This window comes from Corythoichthys intestinalis, chromosome 22 (assembly GCF_030265065.1).
Source record: "Corythoichthys intestinalis isolate RoL2023-P3 chromosome 22, ASM3026506v1, whole genome shotgun sequence".
Classification (NCBI taxonomy): Eukaryota; Metazoa; Chordata; class Actinopteri; order Syngnathiformes; family Syngnathidae; genus Corythoichthys; species Corythoichthys intestinalis.
Genome location: NC_080416.1, coordinates 33,524,799 through 33,546,473, shown reverse-complemented (window position 1 = coordinate 33,546,473; position 21,675 = coordinate 33,524,799). Strand labels below are relative to the sequence as shown.

The 21,675-nt window shown below is 39.8% G+C and overlaps 1 protein-coding gene across 1 annotated transcript; it reads right to left on the bottom strand.

The window, feature by feature from the left end:
- Positions 1-924: 924 nt before the first annotated feature.
- Positions 925-12,848, bottom strand: LOC130911022 (uncharacterized). Its single transcript, XM_057828746.1, has 6 exons — positions 12,666-12,848; positions 3,360-3,505; positions 3,195-3,259; positions 2,954-3,121; positions 1,062-1,169; positions 925-993 (listed from the first exon to the last, which is right to left on the bottom strand). Exons 1-6 carry the CDS (start codon positions 12,777-12,779, stop codon positions 956-958), a joined length of 639 nt encoding a protein of 212 aa, XP_057684729.1. The 5' UTR covers positions 12,780-12,848; the 3' UTR covers positions 925-955.
- Between the last annotated feature and the right edge of the window lie 8,827 nt (positions 12,849-21,675).

Sequence of the window (21,675 nt, the reverse complement as noted above, 5' to 3'; positions counted from 1 at the left end):
TCTCCATGTAGCATGTATCACTGAGTGTCAAGCCACAGCGGTGAATGGCCACAGCTGGATTTTGGGGGGATTTTATGGGTGAAACATGGTAATATAACAAGGGTCGCAACGCAGAAATCGCAGAGGAGGAGTGGTCGAGATGTTCTTTTTCATATATTTACCCTTTTAAATGTTTTTGGGTTTTTTTCTTTGTTTGGATCGATTATCATCTAAAATATCGGAGAAAATGCGACAGTAACAAAAAAAATACAATTAAGCGATAGTCATGAGGTAGATACCCGTGACTTTTTTACAAACGCCATTTTTTCATTGTGACGCCATTTGTTTAGAAGTTTAAAATATGCAAGTGAATAATTTGTTAAAGTCGTTTGTTTTTTTAAACGAAATATTAGACATCAATTAATGATTCTAAGCTAAAAATGACAAACATTTTGAATAATAAATATAATTAATTACCTTCGTTTTATGGCTGGGTTGAAACAAAAGCAGTTGCGCGGTAAAAATTGTTCGGGGGCTTAATGTGCCATTAATCTACTATGGCAGCATATAGACATATTGTTCAATCAAACACAACAGTTGTTTTGGCTTAAAATACAGCCGTTTCTTTTAAAGACGAGTGCAAGAGCAGAAACTGCTTTTTCATTCTTGTCTGTGTTTTCCGCCTTATATATTTGTAAATCTGACACTAAAGGACTCAGTGCCTCACCAACCATGAACCTCACATTGCACGTCATTGGCTGGCAGCGATTGCTGATAGATTTGATGTCTGTAGCTGTCAATAGCAGTGAATGAGTTAAATATCAGAAAAATGAACTTGTGGTTTTTTTTCTTATTTATTTAAGAGGATTTTTTGGGCAGGATTGGCATGTTGAAGGTGTTGTCGTCCCTTTAAGAAGCTTTTGGGAAAAAGCACAGGAGGCCACGTTTTCACTCTTAGCTTTCTTTATTCAAGGTTTCAGTTGAACATGACTACTTTGTGGCCGTCACAGAATTCTGAGGGAGGAAAGAAAGGACAAACGCGTGATTGATGGGACGAGCGAATGAGCGAGCTTGCTACCAACCTTTCTTGGGGTCGAATTTGAAGACGGGTTCTCCGGAAAAGTGCAAGCACTCAGCCTGCTTCTTGAAGTGTTCCAGATCGGCGTCCTTCACCGTGTTCTCGTCGGCCGCTGAGAGTGCAAAGGCAAACAACGAGGCAACTTTATTTCCTTTCATCCTCTCTCCCTCCCTCAATCCCTTTGTTGAAGCAATCTCCCATAATATTTTGGCTCAAATTTCACAAACTGATGGCAAAAGACATCCAATCCGTTTGAAGTGAGAGGCTCGACAGCGAATGAACATTCATTTCCCAGCAAAAAAACACAGAAAGAACTAAATCTGTCATGAATTAAGCGAATATTTTAGCAGAGTCAATCATCTGCTCTTGTAGAGCCTGCCAGAGAAAGCCTGTCGCAAGATGGCCGTCGGTGACTTACGCCGTTAACCCCAGCGTAAAAGACCTGGGAAGGCGGTCCACCATCAGACGCAAGGTTGCTAGGTTTGTGCTTGTATGTGCTTTAAAAATTTTCGTTTGTGCTGCTGTCGTTTTTAAGATATTTACAATTCTTTTATAGGTCAATGTGGGGTCAACCTGCCCCCCATTTTGATTAAAAATGGCTATAAATGGTGTCAATCGTTTATGCTTTGTTTGTACTGTGAAAAATTTTTGAGATATTAATTTCGAGTGATGACGTCACACAGGCCTCCATTTATTGCAAAATGGACCCGAAATGGTGCCATCAGTTGATGCTATGTTCGTGCTCGTTTGTGCTGTAAAAAATTCCGTTTGTGCTGCTATCGTTTCATAGATATTGAAATATTAATTTTAGGGCTGTCAAAATTATCGCGTTAACGGCCGGTAATTAATTTTTTTAATTAATCATGTTAAAATATTTGACGCAATTAACGCACATGCCCCGCTCAGACAGATTAAAATGACAGCACAGAGCAATTTCAACTTGTTACTTGTGTTTTTTGGAGTTTTGTCGCCCTCTGTTGGGGCTTGGTGCGACTGATTTCATGGGCTTCAGCACCCATGAGCATTGTGTAATTATTAACCTCAACAATGGCGGGCTACTAGTTTATTTTTTTATTGAAAATTTTACAAATATTATTAAAAGAAAACATTAAGAGGGGTTTTAATACAAAATTTGTATCACTTGTACTAACATTTATCTCTTAAGAACTACAAGTCTTTCTATCCATGTATCGCTTTAACAGAATGTTAATAATGTTAATGCCATCTTGTTGATTTATTGTTATAATAAACAAATACAGTACTTATGTACCGTATGTTGAATGTATATATATCCATCTTGTGTCATATCTCTCCATTCCAACAATAATTTACAGAAAAATATGGCATATTTTATAGATGGTTTGAATTGCAATTCATTACGATTAATTAATTTTTAATTAATTTGTAATTAACTCCATTAAAATTTTTAATCGTTTGACAGCCCTAATTAATTTCAATCGCACGAATGCTATTTTTAGACCGTAACGTCGCCATCGTAACGTGGGTCGTTATAGACACGCCCTCGCATACAATCCATGTTACAGTATTTCTGCTTGTTTTCTCCGGTAATCTTTCGAAAAAGAACATGCCGATCAAACACTGCTGCTATGGAACTTGTGGAAACGACTCTCGACATTACGACATGTGAAGGATGTTTTCTTTATACATTTCCCGAAACCAAAACCACGGAGGAAAAAATTTGAAGAATGGCTCAAGTTTTAGCTACTCGATCCACCTCTAGTTATAACTAGCCCCGGTTTCAAATGGATTGGACATCTACAGTGACATTCATTTCAATTCACATCAGAAGGATGATTGGACGAGCATCGTCATCAATGGCACGCCCTAAAAATATCTTCGGTCAAAATTTGGCAGTTTTTTTATGCGTATTCTCACCAAACAAGTAAAGTGCGTGGACGTGGATTTCGTCATTGCTAATGTTGTCCAGGTGGAACCCGTACTCCTCCATGAAGTTCTTGAGGTCGTGAGCCGAGCTATTGATGTTCAGCACTAGGCAGCCGTCGCACGTGGGCAGCAGTTCAATGGTCGACGAGAAGTTAAGCACTGAGGACGAAAGAAAATGCTCACTGTCGATCGTCTTTTTCAAAGACGGCGTTGGTATTCAAAAATAACTGACTTTTGGCATTTATCACGTGGTCGTCAATGGACATGTTGATCCGGGTGCCGTAGCAGGTGCCATTTCTAGAATACAGATCATCACGATTAACTAACCCATTCGAAAGATTGGAAAATGATCCTGAAAGCGTAGGTTAGGAAATGGCTAGCTTGCGTGCCCACTTACAACAGCATCTCCTCGTAGAAGCCCAGATTTTTGTCATGATCCTTGTCGTCGCTGATGGTGATGCGCGTGCTGTCGGTGACTTTCAGGATGGCTTCGTAGGCGGCGTGGTCGGCGAAGCCACGGATAAACTTCTTTGTGCCGATCAGCTGTGCGTGACATGGGACAGTCAAAAGTCAGCCAAGATCGCAATAACAGTCCCGTCAACCAACACTTCGGCAATTCTTTCAAGTAGCTTTTAAGGGGCACTCCGGTCAGTAATCCAGAAATGACACAAAATCAAAAGTACACAGGAATTGACCCAAAAATGCCCTAAAGTCAAGAAAATACATGGTAATTCATCAAGAAGTGATGCAGCCCTCCCAATTTCAATGAACTGGACATCTGTTGTCATCAATGGCAGGCAATGAGTTACTTCTGTCACATATTTGTTGATTTTAGGGTACTTACAAGCAAGGGCGTAGGTTTGCATAGGGACGGTATGGACATAACACCACCAACTTTTCAGGATGCTCAAATTGTCACCACCAACCTTTAAGCAACCTTATATGCATTATACGGGGTGATTAAAAAACAATGTGCCAAAATCATCATGCCTGTAGTCATTTTAAAATCATTGAAACAGACTGAATTAGGGCTGCAGCTATTGAATATTTTTAGTAATCGAGTAATCGACTGAAAATTCTATCGAGTAATCGGATAAAACATTTTTTTTTTTATGTAAAGCAATTATAAATATACATGAGACAAAAAGACATTTAATCCAATATTGAACCATTTTCAGTCAATCAATGTCTTATTTTCGATGTACATTGTTGAAAACAGCCAACAATTGCATCTCAGATGTGACTAGGAAAAAAAAAAAACTGCTTTCACTCAAAAAACTTGCAGCTCTTATTAAAAAAAATATTTCTTACCTAAAAATGTAATTACGCTTGATAATACACATCACTTGAAAGCTTTGTGTTTTTCCCACGTGTTTCAATTGAATTTCCATTTGTGTCAAGCTATTTTTAAAAGTTTTAAATTAGTCTAAACTGTAAGTCCTGATGGGATTTTGAGTTTTTGTAGTGTTCAAAATAAATGTATGATAACTGCTGTATTTGAGCACATTAGGGACCAGTGCTACTTGGTGTTTTATTCAGCAATGACTACTGAGCTAAAACTGATAGTTATCTTTATTATGTTTTAATATTACACCCTCATCACTCTACAGCGCTGTGTTTTTACAGATTAAATAAAGCCTGTATGTAAGACACGTTAGCCACGCATCGACAGTGGCCATAATCAATGGAAACCTAGCCCTCCGAAGGGCTAAAGTTACATGAGTGAGTGACAGTAACTTTATATTTATTAGCGGTGAGAAGTCTATTGCTTAAAGATGGCGGCTGTTTACTAACGCTGTCCAGACGCGGCCAAGTCTGTCATTTCGCATCTAGTCCTAAATGCATGCGATATCTATGAGACGCATCGGACACTACCTGCTACCACACTAGCATCATGCTGGTATAGTTTTTAGCAAAGTTGGCGTAGTTTGTAGCGGCTGTCGGCTGAAGTAAGGTTTTTTTTTTTTTTATTGCTTCTTCCTCTACGCACGTGACGTCAGCGCGTTTTCCCGCATTAAAAGTAGTCCGGGCAAAACGGGATACTTAGGGCCGGCAAAATTAAACGATTCCTCAAGGTGAATAAAATTACCCGGATCAGTTTTTAAACTCGAGTTGCTCGAGGATTTGTTTCAGCTCTAGACTGAATTATTATTTAATGAATTGATTCATTAAAATGAATTAATAATAAGAATTAAATGTCTTTAACAGGTAAGTAGTTTTAACAAATTAAAAGTCATATCGGCTTTATGTTGTCCGTGCCGCTGGTGGTGGACATTGAGCACTTGTAAAGCATGAAATAAAAACTTACATGTTACATACAAAGTTACACAAAGTTACATACAATACTTCTGTCCAGCTAGTTATTAATTGTTTTGTTTTTTTGTTTTTTTTCCCCAAATATACCGCAATGGTTTCGGCACATTCTTTTTGAATCACTCTGTATAATGAGTTCAGTTATAGAGATTATTTAGATTCCCATATGTTGAAAGGATAGAATTGACTCTGCCATTATTTAGTGAATTATTTTCATTATGTTCAAACTTACATTTACCCCTTTTCACCCGCTGAATGTGCCAATCCATCCCCCCCACCCTCAAAGGCAAGTTTGATTAGCTGATGACTTGACCCACCCCCGACACACCCACGCAGGCACACCCTGACAGAAATACATGTCGACAACATGCTGCCCTTTCCGCCCGCTCTTGAAGAGGAGGGATATTATAAGGGTTTTTTTGGCCAGCAGCAGCAGCCACTGTAAGTAATTTAAAAAGACGTCAATGTAGTGGAGGTGGGGAACAAACTACAAATTTTGCTATTGGAAGTCTGACCTGCACCAAGAGTTAGCATAAGATTAAACTCGTGATGCACGATAATACATTTTTCAACCGATACCGATAATTTCCTCCTCATTCCAACCGATAATGTCAAGCCGATAATTCTATTAAAATATTTATGTAAAATTTTAAAGTATACACAAAAGAAAATATTACTGTGCAAAAATATAATTTATTGCTCTTTTTTCCAACATAAAATATGAACAAGTCGTCAATTCAAACATCTAAATAATGACAGCTTGTCTGACATTGTGTAATGGTAAACCTTTGGCAACAATTACTTACAGAGTAAATACCTAAGTTGCACAAAAATGCCTTTAAAAGTAAGCCATTCCTAACATATATAACATTAATACACTGCAAAACACACCTCCTTAAAACTAGTCAGTTTTAGGTGTAAATCTATTGGCAATAAGTGAAATTATCTGCCATCGCTTCAAGTGTATTTCTCTCAGATTTCTTGGAAGAAACATAGCTAGCTGAAAATAATCTTAACAGCCTTGTTTTAAGTAATACATTATTATACTTAATCCTAAAATTTAAAAAAAACTTGGAAGAAGGAAAGATTTTGAATAATATTTGAGGCTACAGAATATTGATTTAAGAATTTGATTATCTACTGTGACTGTAATTGAGCAGAGAAATAAGTTAAATAATTTGAAAAGTGATTGCTAATGTTATATGCTTTGTTGCACACTGTGAAAATGATTAACTCAAAAGAGCGAGATGTCATGTACCCATTCTGCAGCACTTTGTTTACATTTGCGGCTTTCACGACATTTGCTTTACAGCAGCTCAACTGCTACACGGCAGTACTATTTGGACGGAGTTGGAGCTCGCATCCGCGTGCGTGTTGTTTTGTGCCTGAGTTTTGTTAAGCCGAAAATAAAGGCAGCGTTACAAAGTCATCTGACCGCTCGTCATTTTACATACTGAATGTATTATTGACTGGCTGACTTCGTTTTCTCCATGTTTAAATTATCATCTAACCACTGTGCCGTCATGATAAGCTTACTTACTGGACATCACTTTTTAATGAAGAATGGTGGTCGTATAAACTGCATTATTTTTTTATCCAGGGCTTTGGTTCTCGGGTCATTTAGGTAAAAAAAATAATCTGCCCGCTCGGCCGGTTCGCCGCGGCGTATTCGGGTCCTGGCTCTGCTTGCACGCCGTGGGGGAACGCTCGAAAAACCGGGGTGTTCGCCGGAGGTCCGGAGGCCGGGGAACCGGGCTCGACCCGCCCCGCTCGTGGCGAGGCGGCGGCCTGCCGGACCGGCCAGAGCGGCAGGCTCCGTCGGAAGACGGCTACTTGCCGACTATCGGTCTCCAGTCGTGCCGGTGTTAAGCCTTAGATGCGAATTTACCACCCGCCTTCGGCTGCATTCCCAAACAGCCCGACTCTGTATCGTCACAAGCCCTGTAGTTTAACTTAGTTAGTGTTTACAATAGCTTTAGCATTCCCGCTAGCAGCAGCCTCGTATTCGTTCCAAAAATCTTTGTGATGCAGTTTTAAATGGCTGCTGGGTTAGTGGTTTTGAATAAGAACGCTTTCTTTCTGCCTCCTGGAACTTCTACGGTACATGTTTCGCAGATGGCGAGAGCGTCGTTTTTTTTAGTAACAGCCGCCATAATATTCAACTACTTCTTGTCGTGTAACTCCGCCTCCTCAACCCCTCCTCCCTCAGGGGCTTCAGAGAGGGGAGGGGTTGAGGAGGCGGTGTGCTGAATTCTTCGGTTTCGCACATTTGAAGGCTAAATCAAGTATATAATTATCGGATTGCATTATCGGTTGAATTTTTTTATTATCTGGATTATCTGTGTGATGTCATAATTGCCATTATCGGCCGATAATTATCGGTGACCGATATTATCGTGTATCTTTACATTAATCTGTGTGAATTTGCTAACCTGAAAAACTCGAGTAGGAAGCTGCTTGGAAAGAAATGTCCCTCTGTTTGTGTTTTCTACTGTTAACATTTATCAAAGTGTGAGAAATGTAGTGAACTCTGCTTGAAACTATGGAACCAGAGAAATGTGAGCAAGAAGCTGCTTAGAGAGGCGGGTGCTACATAACCTCATACGTTGCTGACACAACACAACATGCACGAAATAAAATCATAATTAACCATGCACACGAAAAAAAAAATTGGGATGCCACGAGGTACCCACACTAGCGTTGCGATCGACTGGGTGATCGTAATCAGCGTAATGAACACCCCTGATTTAGCATATGAATTAATTATGTTCATATTCATGAGAAATGTAGCCCTAACGCCCGTTCACCATATCTGTTTGGTCTTATTAATGTCCCATCCCGAGCAAAAAGTGTACATGTAGGTTATGCTGTTATATTGTCCCTACCAATGTTGAGACCAAGCCTACGCCCTTGCTTACAAGTCACCTTCTGTCGATGTTCCCTCTAATTTTTCATGTGTCTGGCCAGACACACAAGCTCTCTGAGCACACTGCAGACCACAGTGAGCAACATCAGATTGGTACACGGAGGCCCAAGGGCGTAGGTTTGGTCTCAACACTGGTCGGGACGCCAAATGATCAATGCAAAATTAATCTAACTTTCAGGTGTATTGGTTCAGGTTATAGACCATTCAATTCAAAGCTTTGCTTTGAAAAATTACTAAAGAAACATTTTGAAAACAAAATTTGAGCATAAATTATATTAGCATACACAATATATGGCGGAAAACACTCAGGTGACTTGAAGTTCCGCTCTGAGACCCTCAATTTGGCCAACTTTCAAAAATGTCCGATATGCATGTGTCATACATCATTGGAAAGCTTAAAATCCCGATTTTCTGGGGGAAGAAAAATTTTGAATTGGAGCGCATTTAAAAAAATAATAATTTGAAAGGCGAAACCCTATCTGGAGGTGAGAGCATGAAAGAGCAGAATTAAAAACGGCATGACTTTGACGAAATATTATCGCGTACTCACCTCTTTTTGATCCAAAAACTCAATGTAGCATGTATCACTGAGTGTCAAGACACAGCTGGATTTTGGGGGGATTTTATGGGTGAAACATGGTAATATAACAAGCGTTGAGATGCAGAAATCGCAGACATCAAGGTGTGTTTTTAAACTTTTTTTTTTTTTTTTCAATTTTTCTTTGTTTGGATCGACTATTTACCATCTAACATATCAGAGAAGATGCAACAGTAACAACAACAACAAAAAAATACAATTAAGCGATAGTTATGAGGTAGATATCCGAGACTTTTTTTACAGACACCATTTTTCTTCATTGTGACGTCATTTGTTTAAAAGTTTAAAATATGCGAGTGAATAAATTTTTTAAGTGGTTTTTTTTTTTAAACGAAATATTAGACATCAGTTAATGATTCTATGCTAAAAATGACAGACATTTTGAAAACTAAATATGATTAATTACCTTTGTTTTATGGCTGGGTTGAAACAAACGGTTGCGCAACGTCTTTAAACGGGGTTTTCCAGGGTAAAACGGACAAATTCAAAATAGTTCGAGGACTTATTGCGTCATGAATCTGCTATGGCAGTACTATATCGACATATCGTTCTATCAAACACAACAGTTGTTTTGGCTTAAAATACAACAGTTTCTTTTAAAGAGGAGTGCAAGAGCAGAACATTGTCTGTCTAAATAAAGAAATTAAATATAACTGTAAAAAGGTCTGAGTGAATAACAAAAATAAATAAGAATGGAGTCTTCCCTCAAGTAAAAACAAATGCTTTTGTCCACAAGCACAGCCAAAACCAACAAAAAATGAAAGCTCCTTCGGGCTGCTTTAAGACCAAATAAATAAAAACGAAAATTGGGGAGAAGGGGGTAAACCTCGGTTCACCACATTTCTCACACTTGAATTAACGTTAACTGTAGAAAACACATACAGGAGGACAATTCTCTCTAAGCAGCTTCCTACCCGAGTTTTGCAGGGTAGCAAGTTCACACAGTTTAATGTTATGCTAACTCTGATGCAGGTCAGACTTTCAGTAGCAAAATTATGGTGTGGTTCTCACCTCCACAACACTGGCGTCTTTTTACATAACTTATAGGGGCTGCTGCTAGCCGGAAAAAAAAAAAGTCTAATATCCCTCCTCTTCGAAGTAGGCTTTATTAGGTCACTTCCTGTAGATTTTTTGCTCACTTGCTATTAATTTTGGGGCATTTTCAGGTCACTTCCTTTTCAGCTCATTGATGGCGCTAGACATCCAATCCAGGAGGGGCGAATGAACATTGGACTGATATCGAACCGATATTAATATTTGCATTCATGGACTTGAATAGTGACGTCCCACAGGATGCTTTAATAATGATAAATGTAACAACTTCAATGTTTTCGAAATAACGTCCCATATAAATAAATTAAAATAGGCCAAAATGTCTGTAATTAAATAAAAGGAATAGCACAAATCGCAATGACATTAGTTGGCCCAAAGAGCCACAAGGGGGCGACCAAAGCATTACAAATACAGGTAGGCAGTCATAGGACAAGCCTATTTTGCTGGGCTTTTGAACAGATTTTTAATTTTAATTATGTTTTTTATGACTTTTCCTAGTGACTATTTCTTTGTGGTGATAAAGTAGTTGTAAATGATGAGTTTATAATTCATTATTTTTCATTTACTTTTCATTTTATTTGTGCACCATGAGTGATCAGGGTCCATACCTGTCATGTTGTACGGTTTCGGCGTAATTTGTACACGTGAGCACTGATTTTTAAATGTGTACGCCATACGTTCAAAATCTGTACTTTTTCGTGCATTACGTTCTTTTTTTTCCGTTCTGATTTTGTCACCGGTTGGGCAATGAGACAATGTGCGTAACTATGCGTTACTACGTTGGTTGAATGACGCGAGAAAAGTCACGGACACGGAGAGAGAACAGCAGGAGAGGGAAGGAGTGAAGAGTGTTGTGACGCTGTTGCAAACGCGATTCTTGGCTAGGTGGCTCCAATATTTCCTGGCTGTAGCCGACATCATACAATCTATGCCCACTTGATGCTACACTAGATATCACATGCATAGAGAACTAGCTGCGAAATGACAGACTAAGCGGCGTTAGTAAACAGCCGCCATTTTAAAGCAGTAGACTTCTCAGAAAGGCTCTGTTCAAGTGAAATGTGTACGTCGTACTTTCAAAATCTGTACGTTTTTTGTGCATTACGTTTTTTTTTCTCTGTTCGGATTTTGTCACCGTTTCAGCAACGAGACAATGTGCGTTACTATGCATTACGTTGGTTGAATGACGCGAGAAAAGTCAGAGACACGGAGAGAGAAGAGTGTTATGATGCCGTAGCAAATGGGATGCTAGGCTAGGTGGCTCCAATATTTTCTGACTGTAGCTGACAGCCTACAATCTACGCCTAGACATCACATGCATGTAGATTTTAAAACAGTAGACTTCTCAGAAAGGCTCTGTTGTAGTGAACCTTCCTTGCTGACCTAAGTACCGTAATTTCCCGAATATAACGCGCACTTTTTTTCCCCAAAATCAACTTGTAAAATCATGGTGCGCATTATAAACGGGTACATGGATGGAGACAGAAATATATATATATATTACATATGTATAAACCGATTTTTTTTTTATTGACACGACCACATTGTGTTGAAGAAACGTATGCAGCGACCCGTTGCCAACCATTACGGTACGTGACGTCACCATTTAGTTTTGGTAATACAGTACTTTACTCTAATCGGCCGAATGATTTCGTCTGTGTTAAATTCTGCCTTTTTCACTCTTCATAAAGCACAGAATTTAGTTTCTTGAACTCATTTGAGTCAACGTTTATTGCAGCTCCGCAACTCGGACTATAACAAACATAAGCACACAGACTTCCTGTGTCCGTCAACTATATTTGTCCCTCGGGAAACTCAAACCCAAATAACAATAGTTCCTATTGTTACTGTCGTGTCTACAGCGATGAGCTCTCATGGATTTCCGAATTACGTTCTCACTTTCATTTTACCGTATCAATCCATGGAAGAAACATTTATTCATTATGATGAAATGAGCAAGTTATAGCGCAGCTTTTAAAAGAAAAGTCACATTTGTTTTGTTTTCTCCTAGATTCTGGTAAGTTGGAGAAGTTGTCAAATCATATTATTACCCTAAATATTGTCAGTTTATGGTAATGTTTTGAACTACCAATGGGCCATGCTTGGGTTGTGTTTCACCAGTCATTATTCATTTCTGTATCTGTACACGAGCTCTGTTTTCTTGTATTCTTCTATTTATTGGTGCTAAAATTAGGGTGCGCGTTATAAACGGGTTCAATAATTTTCCCTAGATTTTACAAGTAAATTTGGGGTGCGCATTATACACGGATGCGCCTTATATTCGGAAAATTACGGTTATTTTAATAATCATGATTTAGCTGATGATATTGAATGTTCTTTGATTACACCAGGTTATATGTGACAATATTACCAATAAATTTATATTATTTTAAAACTTGAGTTTTATTTTTGTTTCATATTGCACGCTATATACAACATTGTAAGATTAGTCACCAGTTTGGAAGAGCATACGTCACTATTTGTAAGATTGCCAATGGCTTTGGGTTGACAGGTATGAGGGTCTCAGTTAACAATTCTCAAGTATCTTAGTTTGATGACATCTAGTGGTCACTCTAAGAACAGCTACTGGGCAAAACAGTGACCAGCCCATGCACAAGGACCTCAGGCTTTAACTTAAACCCAACAATGTTGCCAAAGTTGTGCGCTCCCTGTGGGTGTGGTATTACAGTAAAAAGAACCCTCTGTGATGAGTCATGTGCACGTGATGAGAAGCACACCGAATAAAGAAGTCCTTTCCATTCAGGTCTCGGCCTTAAATGTACTTAGATTGAGGAAGTACATAACAATCTCACCTTTGAGTGGTCGTCCAGTGACTGCGGGTGGATCAGAGGGGCGCACTCGTCGGGCGTCGGGACGGCGCCCGAGCATGCCAGCACCAACAGGAAGCAGAAACACGCGACTTTCATGATGAGCGGAGACGAGAGTGGTCAGGTGGAGAGCGTCGAGCGAAGGCGCTTTAATACACGCCGCTTCTGGTTAACGTCCTGTGTTATGCTGGCGTCACATGATGCTAGCTTTGCTCTCCCAGTTAGTCATTCACTCAGGGGCCCACGCTAGTACAAACACTTAATCAGAGAGTCAATAATATCATCACTTTCTTGTACGCTCATCGACTGCCGTTGACGCACTCAAAAGGGATCGGATGTCCAGTGCAATCAGTGGCACTGAAAGACGTGTATTACCAGCCGGTCCTACCAGTTTCAATGAATTGGTCATCTATTCTCATCAATGGCAGGCAATTAATGACTTCTCTTTCACTTCATTTTTAGATGGGGCTTTTCAAGGCAAAGGCCCATTTGGTAAAACTCCTTTTTTTGCGTTTCTGTGGCGCGCCGCACAGCCCAAACCGTTGGACCGACCGTCACTCATAGACTTCATAATGTATTGCTGGGATGCGGGGCCGATAAATAGGGGGCCGGCATTGTTGGCGAGGCCGTCAAAGCTGATGTAGCTAGCGGCCGCCTAATGTAAACAGGGCTTTTCTGGTGAAAATTCTTAATGCTTAAATCCCCAAATTCTTTTTAGATATGGTCGCAAAACAGTCTTAATTCTTGTTTAAAAGCAAAAACAAAAACGTGCAGTTAGTTTTTGTTTTTTTTACGTAAATATGTCAAAATACAGTCCTAGTCTGTTAGTGAATGTTACTAGCAGCTGCTTGATATAAATAGGGCTTTTCCAGTGAAAATTCTTGTGAACAAATGCTTCAATCCCCGAATTCTTTACAGATATGGACATAAAACAGTCTCGAATCTTGGTTAAAAGCAAAAAAACGTGCAGTTAGCGTTTTTTTTACGTAAATATGTCGGAGTACAATGCTTGTCTGTTAGTGAATGTAGCTAGCGAGCGCCTGATATAACAGAGCTTTTCCAGTGAAAATTCTTGTGAACAAATGCTTCAATCCCCGAATGCTTTGTAGATATGGACATAAAATAGTCTTGATTCTTAGTTAAAAGCAAAAAAAAAAAAAAAACGTGCAGTTAGCCTTTATTTTACGTAAATGTGTCAAAATACAGTGCTAGTCTGTTAGTGAATGTAACTAGCGGCCGCCTGATATAAATAGTGCTTTTCCAGTGAAAATTCTTGTGAACAAATGCTTCAATCCCCGAATTCTTTATAGATATGGACATAAAACAGTCTCGAATCTTGGTTAAAAGCAAAACAATGTGCAGTTAGCGGTTTTTTTTACGTGAATATGTCGGAGTACAATGCTAGTTAGTCTGTTAGTGAATATAGCTAGTGGCCGCCTGATGAAAACAGAGCTTTTCTGGTGAAAATTCTTGTGACTAAATGCTTAAATCCCTGAATTCTTTATAGATATGGACGTAAAATTGTCTCGATTCTTGGTTTAAAGCAGTTAGCGTTTATTTTACGTAAATATTGCGAACTATGATGCCAATGCAGTAACGGCTAATTTCTCCCATTAATTTTTTTTCATAATGCATGCATGGTATGAAAAATATAATAATGACCTTGCATCCTCGAACAAATCACTCCTGAGACAATCATTCCTGTTTGTATGCGGTACAGTTTTTGTAATTTTTCAGTAAAAATCCGGCATTAGATCGCCGCGTGCCTGTGTTTGTGAATAGCTCCTCTTGATGTGGGCGGCCCTTTACATGAATGTGAGGCGCAATGCATGACGGATCTGAGCCGTCAATACATTATGAAGTCTGCGTCACTTTTCAAATGTCAAAAATTTCTCACGACGCAGGGAATTTTTGAACAACCCCCCAAAATTTTCCCTTCACCCATAAACGTGATTTTTTTTTGTTTGTTTGTTTGTTTGTTTGTTTTTTAAAAATTTTCAAAATCCAACTTGTCCTACAACTGAAGAAAGTACATGTCCAAGCCCATCTGCAGTTCGCTAGAGAGCATTTGGATGATCCAGAAGAGGACTAGGAGAATGTGGTATGGCCTGATGAAACCAAAATAGAACTTTTTGGTAGAAACACAGGTTCTCGTGTTTGGAGGAGAAAGAATACTGAATTGCATCCGAAGAACACCATACCCACTGTGAAGCATGGGGGTAGAGACATCATGCTTTGGGGCTGGTTTTCTGCAAATGGACCAGGACGACTGATCTGTGTAAAGGAAAGAATTAATGGGGCCATGTATCGAGAGATTTTGAGTGAAAATCTCCTTCCATCAGCAAAGGCATTGAAGATGAGACGTTGCTGGGTCTTTCAGCATGACAATTACACACAGCCGGGGAAACAAAGGAGTGGCTTCGTAAGAAGCATTTCAAGGTCCTGGAGTGGCCTAGCCAGTCTCCAGATCTCAACCCCATAGAAAATCTGTGGACGGAGTTGAAAGTCCGTGTTGTCCAACGACAGCCCCAAAACATCACTGGTCTAGAGGAGATCTGCATGGAGGAATGGGCCAAAATACCAGCAACAGTGTGTGAAAAACTTGCGAAGAGTTACAGAAAACGTTTGGCCTCCGTTATTGCCAACAAAGGGTACATAACAAAGTATTGAGATGAACTTTTGGTATTGACCAAATACTTATTTTCCACCATGATTTGCAAATAAGTTCTTTAAAAATCAAACAATGTGATTTTCTCTTTTTTTTCTCCCCACATTCTGTCTCTCGTGGTTGAGGTTTACCCATGTTGACAATTACAGGCCTCTCTAATATTTTCAAGTGGGAGAACTTGCACAATTAGTTGTTGACTAAATACTTATTTGCCCCACTGTATGTCTTCCATTTTCTAATAATTGCTCCCACAGTTGATTTATTTACACCAAGCGTTTTGCCTATTGCAGATTCAGTCTTCCCAGCCTGGTGCAGATCTACAATTTTGTCTCTTGTGTCCTTCGACAGCTCTTTGGTCTTGGCCGTAGTAGAGTTTGGAGTGTGACTGACTGAGTTTGTGGACAGGTGTCTTTTATACCGATGAGTTAAAACAGGTGCCATTAATACAGGTGGAGCCTCGTTAGACCTCGTTAGAAGAAGTTAGACCTCTTTGACAGCCAGAAATCTTGCTTGTTTGTAGGTGACCTAATACTTATTTTCCACTTTAATTTGGAAATAAATTCTTTAAAAATCAAACAATGTGATTTTCAGTTTATTTTTTTCCACATTCTGTCTCTCATGGTTGAGGTTTACCCATGTTGACAATTACAGGCCTCTCTAATCTTTTCAAGTAGGAGAACTTGCACAATTAGTGGTTGACTAAATACTTATTTCCCCCACTGTTTAGTTATTTATTTTTATATTTCTTATATTACAGGGACTCAGGCAGCTTACGAAGCCACCTAATTCGGCAAACTTCATCAAAATTACCCAATTGGAAGATTCATTGTGGTTTTGAATAAGTGTGTAGCTGCACAGCTTAGCAGCGCCTCCTTTTTTGAAGGAGGACCTTCTTCAATGGGGTTTTTTCACCGAGGTTTGTGAATGTATTTCTCATCTCAGGAGATACAAAAACATCTGTGTCAGCCATGCCCACAACATAAAAGATTTGTCACCACCCTGAGCACCCAGATCGGAGTTGCGTGATGTCCAAGTTGCGCCAAACTGCGAGGATCCCTTCTGTCCTGCTTGCAGGCTTAGTTTTGTATTGGCATTTAATGCGCTTATGAAGGTGCAATCTTAGCAAGCCAAAATAAATAGCCAAGTGTTGCTTTAAATACTTGTTTAAAAATAAATAAATAAAAACATTTACTCTGAGATATTGTTGCAAGCATAAACACTTTTTTCTTTGTTTTACATCTACTAAAATTCTGCAACGCATTAAATGTTCGTAATCCGATTACATGATTATTTGAACTAACAAATCAATAGATTCATTTGATTACTTAAACATTGGATAGCTGCAGCCCAAGTCACTTTTACTTCGTTAGTCACTTCCTGTTGATTTTTAGTCTTTTTCAAGTCACTTCCTGTAGATTTTTGCCCTCTTATTGACGGCACTTGATGTCCAATCCATTTAGAGCAGAAGGGGCGAATGAACATTGGACCCACTGCCACTGGTGCCTTTGGGGACACGTGTATCTCATTTAGTTTTCGTGCCACTGTTTGAACTTTAGCTGCAATTTTATTTGCTTAATCAATGCATCCGTCTGATTGGCGGACGAGACTTCGCCTCCACATTTGACCTTAGTGAGATAAATAAGTGTATCGTGATACAAAGGTTGTTGATTCTGGGTGAATGTAACTGAAGTCAAAATGTCATGGGTTAGCTAAGCATGAAATTGTGTTTGCATATATTTATGTGAACATGATAGCGACCTACTGTATCTCTCTACTATGTGTACTGTACTACTACGACTACAAGTAAAAAAGATATTTTGATTTTTTTTTTTTTTTTTTTTTCCGGGGATCAGAAGCAAGTGGGACAATCCACATTTAAGAGGCAATCAGCAGTAGATGTGCCCATCATCAGTTCATCAAATCCCCCTTAACTTTTATTTTAATACATCAAACCAAACAGAACAACCAACCCAAAAAGAAAACGGAGGGGAAAAAAAAAAAAAAGCAAGCCGAAACCCACCCCCCGTCCCCCAAAACCCCCGGCACATATCTCCGACCCATGTATTGTTATTATAGTTCCCCTTTAAAGGGGAATGGAACAAAGGCTACATAACAAAAGTGTACATCTGTATTATGAGAGTTTTCAGGCCAAGATGACAATCTGTGCTCCTAACATATAACAAAAAAGAGTTCCAAGTATTTTCAAAGGACCCAGATGATCCGCCGAGTGTCAGTCTAATTTTCTCCAATTTGAGAAAATACAGCATCTCTTTAATCCAATAGCCTTGCGTAGGCGGTACTGAAGATTTCCATTGCAAGAGGATTAGCCTCCTGGCCAAAAAGGTTGAAAATGCAATGAGGTCTCTCTTCAGAGGAGGAAGAGAACGTGCAAATGGAACTACACCAAACAAGGCAGTCAAGGCATTTGCAACAATATCTAACTCAGTGACCTCGGATAAAACAGAAAAAATGTCAGACCAATATGAAGTTAATGAAGTGCATGACCAGAACATGTGGACATAATCGGCTGGAGCCTGCCTACATCGATCGCAAGTGGATGAGACTGTATCAAATAATTTGGCTATAATGGCTTGGCTTGGTATAATGGGCCCTGTGTAGGATCCGGCACTGAGTATAACTATGTTTTGCACAAATTGAAGATTTGTGTGTCCTGTGTAAAACTTATCTCCAGACCTCCTCTGATATACTCATTCCCAAGCTCGACTCCCAAACCGCCTTCAGGGTGTTTAAGGTGGGGTCTGAACTGATTTTGTAAATGTTGGAATAGACTGTCGTTATTGCCCCCTTTAATGACGGCAAAGGTGTTTAAAAGGTGTCTAACGCAGAGGCGGCAGGGAGTGTAGGGAAGTTCGGCCAAAGTGAGCGGACATAACTGCGAATTTGAAGATATCTAAAGAAATCACCATTAGGCAATGAATACTTTCCAACTAACTGTTGAAAGGAAGCAAAAGTTGAATCCAGTTATAAATCCTCAAATGTTTCTATGCCCAGCCTAGTCCAGGTAGTGAACGAATTATCCAATAGAGAGGGAGGGAAGGCATGATTAAGCGAAATTGGAGCCTGACAGGAAGGCGCCTGTAGCCCAAAGTATTCTCTGAATTGGTTCCAAATTCTGAGACACAAGAAAACCACAGAATTTCGTAAATATGGAGAGGTGGATGACAGAAGTGGTGAAAACAGGATTTCAAATGGAGTTCAATGTCACCGGTTTAACGGAGTTGGCTTCGACAGCGAGCCACAATGGGATGCTATCAGTGTTCCCACAGCGGAGCCAATATGAAAGGTTTTTAATGTTCACTGCCCAGTAATAGTATAATATATTAGGGAGAGCCATTCCACCCAGTTCTATGGGTCTCTGTAGAGTTTTATAGCGCAGCCTGGATTTCTTTTTATTCCATATAAAATCTATAATAAGGCTGTCCACAGATTTGAAAAAAGAAAGAGGGAGAAAAATCGGAATGCACTGGAACAAATAAAGAAAACGGGGGAGAATGTTCATTTTAACCGCGTTTACTCGAGCCGGAACGGAAAGATTAAGCAAGGACCATCTTTGAAAGTCCTGCTTGAGCTGCACAAGCAGCGAGTTAAAATTCATTTTACGAAGGTTACTCCACATGTCAGCCACATAGACTCCAAGATAGACAAACCCTGATTTAGATACTTTAAATGGGAAGTTCTCTAACGGATATCCTTTGGCTAGCTGATTTACAGGAAATATTTCGCTCTTCCCAAAATTCAATTTATACCCAGAGATTTCACTAAAATCACTTAAAACAGTGAGAGCTGCAGGGATGGAGCAAGATAAATCCGAAAGAAATAACAAAAGATCATCTGCATAAAGTCCGACTTTCAGCTCCACGCCATGTCGCACTGTACCATGTAAGTCAGGGTGACATTTCAGCGCAGCCGAAAGAGGTTCCATGGCCACCGCAAACAACAGCGGGCTCAAGGGACAGCCCTGCCTGGTAGATCGAGACAAGTGAAAATATTCGGAATATATATTATTGGTTCTAACTAACGCTTGTGGAGACGAGTACAGAAGCCTAATCCAGGATACAAATTTCGTTCCAAACCCAAATTTCCCCAGACAAAAAAATTTGTAATCCCATTCCACTCGGTCAAAGGCCTTCTCAGCGTCTAAGGCCAACAAGGTCTCCGACCGAGCTTCCATTGAGTGGTTGTACACAACATTAAAAACCCTTCTAAGGTTGAAAAAAGGGTGTCTCTCACGAATGAAACCAGTCTGGTCTTGAGAGATAATCAATGGCAGTACACCCTCTAGACGAAGAGCCAATAATTTAGACAGAATTTTAAAATCTACATTCAACAGGCTAAGAGGGCGATAAGAGCTGCACTTTACTGGGTCTTTGCCCTTCATAAGAATCAGGGAGATACATGCCTGGTTTAATGTTTGGGGGAGTACACCAAGCTCAAAGGACTCCGTAAACCAGGGCTTCTGCCGCTCTGTAAAGATTTCACTGCCTTTTCTAGTTCAGGTCCGGTAATAGGGCGTTCCAGCTCCTCTCTCAAGGTATAATTCAGGACTGGGAGCGGTATTTTGCTAAAAAACTGCTCTAATTGTTCAGGCCCAAAGGAGTGATCCGATGTATACAGTAATTTATAAAACTCTAAAAATGTTTTATTTATTTCTAAGGGATCTGATGTAGTTCCCGAGTCAGTCTTCACTCGTGAAATTAACTGAGAGGATGACCTTTGACCTAACTGGTGAGCTAAAAGCTTATTAGCTTTATCTCCCTGTTCATAAAATTTAGACCTTGAGAGCAGTAAGAGCCTAATAGTTTGTTGTGAAGAAATGGAATCGTATTCCGCTTAAAGAGCCATCCGCTCTCTATAAGTCTCAAGCAATTTAGAAACGGCATACTGAGCATCCAACGCTGCTATATTGCGAGAAAGTTTGGTCAGCTTTGTTATGGTTGTTCTCTTTTGATGTGCTTCACATGAAATGATTTCCCCCCTCATAAATGCCTTCATTGATTCCCATACTAAAGCAGCTGAGATACCCGGAGTTCTGTTAACTTGAAAGAAAAAATTCAATCGCTTGGTCATATGCTCGACAAAATTCATGTCAAGTAAGAGTTGGGTATTGAGGCGCCAAGGTGGACATGCATTTATGAATTTACGAAAGTATATCTTCATTGAAACTAAGGAGTGGTCGGATAGAGTTATTGCGTCATATTTACAGCCAGAGGCAGCAGTAAGCAAAGAGTCATCTATTAAGAAAAAATCAATTCGAGTAAAAGTCCGATGTACATGCGAAAAAAAGGAGTATTCTTTTTTTATACGGATTGAAAAAACGCCAAGGATCCGAGACATTAAACTCATCCATAAAGGCTCCAATTATTTTACTTGATCTCGACTGTGGCACTAAATTCAAAGAGGACCAATCTAATGGGGGATCTAGCCAACAGTTAAAATCACCGCCCAGCACTAATTTATATTCTGCCAAATCCGGTAACATTGAAAAAATCAGTTTAAAAAAACCCTCGTCATCGCAGTTTGGCGCATATACAGTGGGGAGAACAAGTATTTGATACACTGCAGATTTAGCTGGTTTTCCCACTTGCAAAGCATGTAGAGGTCTGTAATTTGTATCATAAGTTCTCTTCAACTGTGAGAGACGCATCTAACAGAAACAGAAAATCACGTTGTATGATTTTTAAATAATACATTTGCATTTAATTGCATAAAATAAGTATTTGATACATCACAAAAATCGAACTTAATATTTGGTACAGAAACCTTTGTTTGCTATTACAGATACCAAACGTTTCCTGTAGTCCTTGACAAGGTTTGCACACACTGCAGCAGGGATTTTGGCCCACTCCTCCATGCAGATCTTCTCCAGAGCCTTCAGTTTTCGGGGCTGCTGCCGGGCAACACGGACTTTCAGCTCCCTCCATACATTTTCTATCGGGTTCAGATCTGGTGACGGGCTAGGCCACTCCAGGACCTTAAGATGCTTCTTACGGAGCCACTCTTTAGTTGCCTTGGCTGTGTGCTTTGGGTCGTTGTCATGCTGGAAGACCCAGCCACGACCCATCTTCAGGGCTCTCACTGAAGGAAGGAGGTTGTCAGCCAAGATCTGGCGATACATAGCCCCATCCATCCTCCCCTCAGTACGGTGCAGTCGTCCTGTACACTTGGCAGAGAAGCGGCCCCAAAAAATGATGTTTCCTCCTCCATGTTTCACGGTTGGGATGGTGTTCTTGGGGTTGTACTCATCCTTCTTTTTCCTCCAAACACGACGAGCCAAGTTTAGACCAAAAAGTTCAATTTTGGTCTCAT